Raw genomic sequence first — 10,405 nt, forward strand, 5'->3', positions numbered from 1 at the left:
TAGTAGTAAAATAAAACAGAAAATAAATATTTCCATAAGTGGATATAGAAAATGAGAGTTATTTAAATTTATATCTATTTGTTAAATTAATTTAATCAGTCCCTAATTTTTTAAATTATAATGAATTGATTGTGGTGAATCTAATGTTAGTATCTCAACATGTATTTTACTCAGTTATTTTACTCGGTGTTTTTTTTCACATTATGACACATTAAAACTCAAAAGTTATATTTTTATGTAATACCCCATACCCAACCAGCGACCGGCCGAATAGAAAATGTCACTATTAAAAAAAAACTATATAACATAATAGTTTTTATGCCTTAATTCAGTCATTAAAAATTTAATAGTCAACATAATATAATATCATTGCACACCAAAATATAAAAGCATATTCACATACTTTTTCTTTACAAACATAGCAAAAGTTATACTCCATAAGTTTTACTCCCAACATGCCATAACTACAAAAGATATAATCCATAACAAAAGGTGGTTATCGATGACCAAATAAGAATTTGGAGCTGACGAAGAAGCAAAAGAAATATCCACAACGATCTTCAATCATCTCACCTGGTAGTACATCTAATATTTTAGCCAAAACTCTATCACAATAAAATAAAATAAATAGCTCAAATGAATTCTTTTTACTAATATTATCCATGCCCTCGTATCAAACCGACTCGATCACAAAAGATCTATTATACAAAGTATATTGATTTCTAAGGCATCACAACAACAATATCACGATTTTGCAATCATAGCTCAGTTAATGTGTGTAGTATGGCTACATGGGCACATACACAATACACCAACCTCCGTCTATCGTATCATGGCCAATAGCCCCTGATAGAGTATAACAGTCTATCTAGGCAATGTGGCACATCCCAACATTCAAGCCAGTAGCCCCTGATAAAGCATATCGATGTATCTAGGCGGTGTGACACATATTATCATAGCCAATAGCCCCTGATAGAATCTAACTCTACCTAGGCAATGTGGCGCACCACATATCATAACAGCCAATAGCCCCTGATGGAGTATAATACTCCACCTAGGCAACGTGGCAAAATTCAAAGCATCATGGCCAATAGCCCTGATAGAGTAGATAACTCTACCTAGGCAACGTTGCAAAACCGAAATCATTATAGGCAGAAGCAATAACCAAGTGTATGACGTAGACACTTATAACCAAGTACCTCTAATTCCTTAAATTTCCTTATTTCAATATATACATTTCATATCTCATATTAAATCACAATTCTACCACATATCAAATCACATAATCACATAGTCAAATAAAGAGCTTAAGAGGATTATTTCCCCCCTAATGTTGAACATGTTACCTCGAATGAGCTTAAAAGAAACTCGATGATCACCGGCTCCGTTCTTTGTTGTTATCCAACTTACTTGGGCCGACTGCTCCTTCACCTTTTTATCACAAATATTATAATAATCAATCCCAACCACACATATATTAATTATTTTTTCAAAATTTAAATTGAAGACTAAATTTTTCTTGAACTTCTATCTAGATCCAAAATACCAATTCTCTAGTTTTACTTTATGAGAACCCATTCTGGGTATATTATATATGTGTAGTTATCTTGAGTATGGATGTTATAGAAGTAAGCTAACTGAATCCCAATTGAATACTCTTTTGCTAAAAATAAAGATATGATGGATATGTATATGTGCGTGCATTACACATGCATCTTGATAAATATAGTATTCACATATATGCATTCTAGTTACACCATGAAATGTATTTTATCATTTTATATGTGTATGGATGTGTCTCTGAGTATGTAGATAAATATACTATGCTAGTTGTCTTCTACATATCTATTCCAATTTACCATAATTTACAAATTATCTTGCTATATACATATATGTATAAAACGTGTGTGTGAGTTGTGATGGTGAAACAAGACACATAGCTCTTATAATTCTACTTGATGACCACATTCTTATGAACTCACCTCTTATCAACAGTGCGTGTATATATATATATATAGGATTGTGTTAATTCGTTTCCATACTTAAAATGTTCTAACAGAAAATCTGATATACATTGTCCAAACTATAAATCTAATTGAAGGACGAGACAATGGAAAAGACAAACGGGATTACCTTAATTTAGTCCTTGGCACTAGATTACCTGATTAATTCAACCACAAACAAAACTTACCTGATTAATTCAACCAAGAACAAAACTTGAAGATCATGAATAATGGCTATGGTGATTTTGTTTGTTTTGTCGGGGGAGGGTGGCTGTCGATTCCCCTTTCCCTCTTTATTATATATACTACTCCCTTGACAAATGTCATTATTTAATTTATATCTAATATTTTATTCCTTTCTAGATTGCTCTACCAGTTTCTAGGTAATTCAAATTAACTCCCCATCCCTTTTTTTTTTTTTTTGAATATTTTATTTTGCCAATGTACAAAAATAAACGACACTTTATTCTTAATAAAGACTAACCATTCTCTTCTTATATAATTATTTATCTTCTTTTCAATCTAACTTAATTTACTTACCACTGTATCAAATTCTCTATTAAGTTATGCCATACATAAGTATGTAGCTCATACTTAATTATTTATGTTTATTATCGATTTCGTCACTTTAACTGATTAATCTTATTTCGGCAATTTCTTTTATCGGAATAGTAAATTCTGTTTCACTCTATTTTTGGGGTGTTACATTTTATGTTTCTAAAAATTTGTCATTTCACTTCCAATTATGATTTCATCCAAGAATTGCAAAAATATAACTCTGTAACTTAATATTCTAGATTAACCATTGACTAAAAAAAATATAACTCATTAACTTAATATTCTATTTTCAAACACTATAGATTAACAATTGACTAAAATTAGTACTCCATCTATCAATTAAGTTGAGTTACTTCTTTTGGACACGAGATTAAGAAATTGTATTGAATGAGTCTGTCCCTTTAGCAGTCTCGGTTATTCATTTCTGTCCGTCCCGCTTTAGGAGTCCCGGTTGAAATGTGAAAACGTAGGAGTTGTACAGGGTCGTTGATACGGCATATTCCCTAAGATTATTCTCATATCTTTACGATTTAGTTAGTTATTGATTTCTCATATCTTTTCATATTTATTAGGATTATTTTCTTGTTCCTTAAGTTAGGGTATTTAGCATTATAAATATCAAATTATCTTTTCTTCTTTTATCGTATTTTACTTTCTTTTGCAATCCTAAATCTTGGTTTGATCGACCGGCAAAGCTCCGGCAACTCTCTTTTACCGTGTTAACGGAACTTCATCCTTAACAATTGGTGCTTTCATCTTCGTACTCATGTAGAGGTGCCCACGGTTCAGGAACCGACGGTTCCGGTTTTGGAAATTGTTGAACCGGAACCGAACCGTGAGGGTGCTTCGCGGTTACGGTTTCGGTTCCAAAATTGTCGATTTCGGTTTCGGTTCCGAATCGGCGGTTTTTTCATGGTTCCGGCTTGATTTCACGGTTTTTTGGCGGTTTATCGCGGTTCCGACACGGTTTTGGTTCGAAATTTTTTGAACCCGAACCGAACCACAGTTCAAAAATCGATGGTTTCAGTTCGAATAAATTCTCACGATTTCGGTTTGGAACCGTAACCATTGGGTACAGTTTCGGTTTTAACTGCCGGTTCGGTAAACCTTGGGCAGGTCTATACTCATGGATCGTTACAACAACGAGGATATAATTTCCGTATGTGACCGGATAACGGCTTTCTGCATCAGATTAAACAAGAGGTTGGATGCGGCTCACCCTCTCTGTCACCGATCGTCACGTGGACAGCCTTCGTTCGCTTGATTTACCTGAGCAGAAACCACCGAATGCTCACCCGGATTGGCAGTAGCCCACCTCAGGACCGTTGTTGGGGTTCAACCTACCGTCGTAGGTTGTTCAGCCGTCGCCTCTTGGAAGTCAGCAACAACCCTACTTCCACAACACTGACCCCTACAGGCAGCCGACGTACCAGACCTACACCGATCCATTGCAGCAGGAGCAGCTCGTCCCCCATTATTATTATTATTATTATTATTATTATTGTTATTATTATTATTATTATTATTTTATTATTTAATATTATATGATTAATATTTTAAATAAACATATTATAATTATTTATTAATTAAGAATTACTCCCTCTGTCCCCCATTAGGAGTAACACTTTGACCGGACACGAGTTTTAAGAAATGTAAATAAAAGTTGGTTGAAAAAGTTAGTGGAATGTGAGACCCACTTTTTTATATTGGTTTTATAATAAAATGTGAGTGAAATGAGTTAGTGGAATGTGAGACCTACTTGTCATTTATGGTAAAAATGAAGTGTTACTCTTAATTGAGGACGGATCAAAATGGAAATTAGTAACTCTTTTTCGGGGACGGAGGGAGTATTAGTATTAAAATACTATAATAATAATTAAATATAATTAAAACTATAACTATAATATTAAGTATGAGTCATAATTTGAATTTCATTAAAAAAAATGAAATATTTATTTATATTTTATAACATCATAATAAAAATATTAATAATAATTAATAATAATAGTATGGAAGGAAAAGATAGAGAAGATATATATAAGGGAATATTACCGTACTTAGAGTGACACCATATCACTAATCCTAGCCCTTAGATTTATAAGTTGGACGTCTAGGATTGAAATTTGAATTGATGAAATAGAGTTTGGATTGCAGTCTTATGTGTTGTATATTGCATGCGTGGGTATTTTAGTTAATTCCCACGCTTGTAACATGTAAACTGCAAATACTACTTGGTAACACTATAATATGCATGGAATAACACTGCAATATGCATAGAGTAAACCTGCAATTTGGTAAGGTAAAAAACTATTATAAATGATGCAAGCGCGTAACACTGCAATATTCATAGAGTAACACTGCAATTTAGTAACTGACTGAAAATAGAGAATACCAATTTTTCCCTTCAGCATTTTTTTATGTTCCAATTTAATTAAAATGGGCTGCCACATGGCAGCATGAGAATCACAGGATCTTCTAATCTAACGGCCTAAAATTGTAGTATGGTGTTACAATAAAGAAGGTTGTCATATTAATAATTAGGATGTTCACTTTCTATATTTGGAAATAAATCTTCCTCTCCTCTCTCATTAAAATATTCAAATAGTACTCCCTCCGTCCCAAGGTATTAGACCAACTTTCCTTTTTGGGATGTCCCAACATATTAGACTCATTTCCTTTTTTAGCAAAAAGCATCTATCTTATTTTATTCCCCACCTACTTTTTTCTCTCTTCTCTCCCCTACTTTTTCCCTCTCTCATACTTTACTCTCTCCACTTTAACTATTTAAATATCAATTCCTTAAATCATGTGCCCAAAAGAAGTGAGTCTAATACTCCGGGACGGAGGGAGTACTTTTTTTCCCTCAACTTACTTCATTTAATAACTTCAAATTTTGTGCCACCTTAGAATTTGGGTATGTTGATGGGACGGATGAAGTAGTAACATTTTTGGGAGATTTTAATATCTAAATAAAAAACCTGCCACCAACAACCTTACTCTCTCCCCGTGTTGCTAGTTAGTTAAGTCACTTATTTTGGAATGAAGATTAAAAAATGTTTAGTGTGTTAAAATAAACTAAGGAAATAAATTAAGAGGGATAATTGGACTCACATTATTATTAGTGTTCAATAATTGACACTAGTATTATAGTAATTTGTAAATAAATTGATATATATATGAATAATGAATTTGAGAGAATTTTTCATAAATAAAAATAAGATATTTTTTGGGACGAACGAAAAAAAAGTGCCCTTACAATTATGGGACACGGGGTATATAGGATTTAAAAATGCAGAAATAGAAAACACACCTTATAAACATATACTTTATACTAGTACTCCTGTTGTCCCATAAAAATATATGCATTTTTCATTTTCATCCGTCCCATAAAAATTTGTACATTTCATTTTTGGAATAAGATTCCAATTTATTATGCCTATACATCAACTTATTTACAACCTATATCAGTATTAAGCACTACTAATAATGCGGACATCACTGTCTACTAACACTATTTTAATTACCATTATCTCTATCTTTTTATTTTATCAATTTTATTTTAATTCTCATGTCATATTAATTATCTATATTTCTCTCTAATAAAGGAAAAGGAAGTAGTATTAAGTTATGATTGGACATCTCGAAAGTATGCTCTTTCTCATAATTACTGGCATTGCAATTCATCACGTTTTAATGAAGAAGACCAATTGTATGTGATAATTTTCAATCAACAGTTCACCTTACTGAGAAAAACATATTTATTGCTATCCATTCACAGTGAAATGGATTAGTGGAGGGCCTCTAAATATAATTAGTCTAAGAATTAATCTTTATCTTTCACATATTATATAGTATATTTTTGAAAAAAGCCTAATTTAGAGTTAGAAATGTGCCACCATAGATATAGTGGAGAGTACTTTTCTATAAAGCAAATGTAGTAATGCTCAATTGGTCCTACCAATAAACCGAAAATAAAGTCATATCCCCAATATATTTCTTGTTCCTGGATCAACATAACCGTATTTAAATAAATCAACTTATTCTTTCGGTACTTTTATAATTCTATTTCATTCTGTGATAATTACATTTAATTTGATATTATTATGAAAATTAATTGTCAATCAAATATGAGGTTGCAAAATAATGCCTAGAGTACTGCTACAACTAGACATTTTATGTTAGGGACTAATTAAAACATTTCATAATTTATTTAATATTACGTCCGTAAAAAAAAAAAATAGACTAATCTTACCATTTTAAACAATCCATCAAAACTAGACAAATTCAAAATATGGAAAATTTTAAATAAATTTAAATGAAACCGATTTTATCACCTTCCCCTTCCCCTTTCAATTTTACCAATTGTGTATCAAAATCAGTTTCATTTAAAATTTGTCTATTTCTTTTTAGACAGATACTCCCTCCGTCCGCGAATAGGAGTCTCGTTTTTCCATTTTGGTCCGTCCACGAATAGGAGTCCCGGTTCATAATTACCATAAATGGTAAAGAGGTCCCACATTCCACCAACCAATTCCACTCACATATCATTTAAAACTAATATATACAAGTGGGACCCCTATTTTACTAACTTTCTTCCACTCACTTTTCTTAACATTTCTTAAAACCCGCACCGATAAGAAATGGGACTCCTATTGTTGGACGGAGGGAGTATATAATATTTTTTAAATCAAAATAAAAAGTAAAATAAATATAACAAATTTTAAAAAATCATATTCTTATTATAGTAATTATATATCGTAACAAAGATGAATAACATTATTTTCGAGGGTTGGAGGTTTGCATCGACGCCCATCTCCACTTGTTTTTATGAAAAGTTGGAGTACTTTAACCCTTACCTACCCACCAATATACAAACTGAATAAAACTAATACTCCATCTATCGTAAAAAATTTGACAAACTTATAAAAATGACAGTGTAATGAATGTTAGTGAATTGTGAGGTTCATATTATTATATAGCAAAAAACTTTTTATATTTAAATTTTATTCAATTTTAGAGGACGATCCAAAATAGTAAAAAGTAACCAATCTTTTTGGGTAGGTGGGAGTATATGACAACTATTTAATCAAACATTACCACTGATTAGAGGATGACTTGGAAATCACAACGAATTTCGTAGTACTATATAAAACGTTACACGATATTCCAACAACCCAAAATACACATTCAAATAAAAAACAGGGTGCAAAATAAATAAATTGGCAAAATGAAGATGGTGAGTGAAGAAACAACAAAAGAAATGATAAAACCATCATCTCCAACTCCACCCCATCACCGAAATCTGCAGCTTTCATTCCTTGATCAGCTAGCTCCGCCTACATACATTCACATCATTCTCTACTTCAAAGCTCCGGCCGCGTCATCGCCGGAGCTCAAACGCTCCCTCTCCGATGCCTTATCCATATACTACCCTCTCGCCGGCAGACTCCGGGAGAAGTCCCGGGTCGAATGCAACGACGGCGGCGCTGAATACATCGAGGCTCGTTTCAACGACGTCAGAATCTCTGACGTCATTGAAAACCCCCAGCCGGAGGAGCTCGCCCGGTTCGTGCCTTTGTCGCCATCAGGCGACGGCGACGTCCCACTGGCCGTCCAAGCGAGCTTCTTCGGCTGCGGCGGCGCCGCCCTCGGTATCTGCATGTCGCATAGGGTGGCGGACGCCATGTCGATGGTGGCGTTCGTAAATTCGTGGGCCGCCTGCTGCCGCGGAGATGGAGGAAATCAGCCAGTTTTTGACATTTCCTCCCGTTTTAGCCCTTCCGATTTCTCGGATTTCTTCAAATCCGTCCAATTAGCACCACCTCCGCCGCCGCCGCCGCCGGAGAAGGTCGTGACGAAGATATTCTTGTTCGACGGAAAAAAACTCGCGGCGCTGAAGAAGGCGAGCTCAGGGCCGCTGATGACGAACCCCACTAGAGTGGAGGCCGTCTCCGCCTTCATCTGGAAGCATTTAATCGACTCCACCTCCGCCCGAAACCCTAACCCGAACCCCAACCCGGTGTTTGCCGCCACGCACGCGGTGGACATCAGGGAGCGGGCCAGCCCGCCTCTGCCGCGCCACTTTTTCGGTAACGCCTGCGCCAGGGCGATGGCAATGACGTCATCATCCCCGGCGCAGGATTACTACCGCTTAGCCCTCGAGCTCAGGAGGGTGATAAGGAAAGCCGATGCGGACTACGTGAGACGGCTCGAAGACGGAGGCGAGTTTCTGAAATACTACGCCGTGAGCGAAGAGAACGATCCGGAGTTGAGGGAAGGAGGGAGGACGGTGGAGGTTTGCGGCTTCACGAGCTGGTGCCGGCTGCCGGCGTACGAGGCGGATTTCGGGTGGGGGAAGCCGGTTTGGGTTTCGATTATTGGCGTTCCTGTGAAGAACTTGGTGTTTTTTTTGCGTACGGAATGTGGGGATGGGATTGAAGCGTGGGTGAGTATGGTGGAAGAAGATGTTGCTGTGATTGAGAAAAATTATCAGCTTCTTGATCAAATGGAGAATATTAGTGAATTAATTAATGTGTGACGCTGTTAGTGAATTAATTAATGTGTGAATCAAATTTACTGCTGAATTAGAGGTGTAAGCATAGCCAAATAATCAAGATATGAGATGTGTTGTGAATCTTATGATAGACAGATGAAATATATAGGTTACTTTTATGTTAAACTCTTGAAACTAGGATTGACAATTTCTGACATCTCACAAAATTCCGACACAAACACACGTGAAGTTAATAGACTTTTGTAATATCCTCTGAGTTTATTAAGCATAGAATACTTTATTTATGTTATAAAGAACTCTTTTCGTTCCATAAAAATATTATTTTCTATTTTTGTCCGTCTCATAAAAATATGAGCTTTCCATTTATGGAATGTGTATCCAAATTTATTATCCAAGTAAATAATAATAATAGAAATTTCACTATCCACTAACACTACTTTAACTATCCTTCCCCTCCTTTATCTTACTTTATCAGCTTTGTCTTACTTTCTACTCCCTCCGTCCGCCATTAGGAGTCTCATTTCTTGGCAGCATGGGTTTTAAGAAATACTCCCTCCGTCCCATTGAAGATGACTCACTTTCCTTTTTGGTTTGTCCCAACTAAGATGACTCATTACTTAAAATAGAAACACCTTTATCTCTACTTTATTCCCTCTCTCTTACTTTATTCTCTCCTCTTAACACACAAAATGTAACTGCATAAAATCTCATGCCACCCAAGAAAGGGGTCATCTTCCTTGGGACGGAGCGAGTATTAAGAAAATTGGGTAGAAAAAAGTTAGTGGAATAGGGGTCCCACTTGTATATATTAGTAGTTTTAAATGAAATGTGAATGGAATGAGTTAGGTGAAGGTGGGACCCTATTACCATTTATGGTAAAAGTGAACCGGGACTCTTATTCGCGGACGGACTAAAATAAAAAATCGGGACTCCTATTCGCGGACAGAAGAGGTATGTTATACTTATATGCCCATAATTTTTATGAGACGGGGGGAGTATATTAAAATTATTACATATAGTTGTTGAAATAATGAATTTGTTTTCAAATTTTTTTTAGTTTATTCGACTTAGAGTTTGGTTACGCCCTAGCAAAATAAATATGGTCTAAATAATTTGCATTTGGTTTATAGTAGAAAATATTTAAGTTTTCTACAGAGTACTTCATTCGTCTCATTCAAGATGTCTATCTTTCCTTTTTAATTCGTCTCATTCAATATGTCCACTTTCTATATTTGAAAATAAATCATTTTCTCCTCTCCCCTTATTAAAAATTCAACTATTCCATCATCCCTGAAAATTTGTCACTTATTTCAAATTTTGTTCGTCCCTA

At 35.0% G+C, this 10,405-nt stretch overlaps 1 protein-coding gene and 1 long non-coding RNA gene across 2 annotated transcripts; one reads left to right on the forward strand and one right to left on the reverse strand.

Moving 5' to 3' along the window:
* Nucleotides 1-382: 382 nt before the first annotated feature.
* On the reverse strand, nucleotides 383-2,275 carry LOC125209497. Its single transcript, XR_007174328.1, has 3 exons — nucleotides 2,192-2,275; nucleotides 1,347-1,431; nucleotides 383-573 (listed from the first exon to the last, which is right to left on the reverse strand). It is a non-coding gene; the product is annotated as an uncharacterized LOC125209497 (long non-coding RNA).
* Nucleotides 2,276-7,687: 5,412 nt separating this feature from the next.
* LOC125212276 (stemmadenine O-acetyltransferase-like) lies at nucleotides 7,688-9,240 on the forward strand. The gene has a single exon (XM_048112387.1). The coding sequence runs from the start codon at nucleotides 7,789-7,791 to the stop codon at nucleotides 9,097-9,099; it is 1,311 nt and encodes a 436-aa protein (XP_047968344.1). The 5' UTR covers nucleotides 7,688-7,788; the 3' UTR covers nucleotides 9,100-9,240.
* Nucleotides 9,241-10,405: the final 1,165 nt, after the last annotated feature.

Source organism: Salvia hispanica, chromosome 3 (assembly GCF_023119035.1).
Source record: "Salvia hispanica cultivar TCC Black 2014 chromosome 3, UniMelb_Shisp_WGS_1.0, whole genome shotgun sequence".
NCBI lineage: Eukaryota > Viridiplantae > Streptophyta > Magnoliopsida > Lamiales > Lamiaceae > Salvia > Salvia hispanica.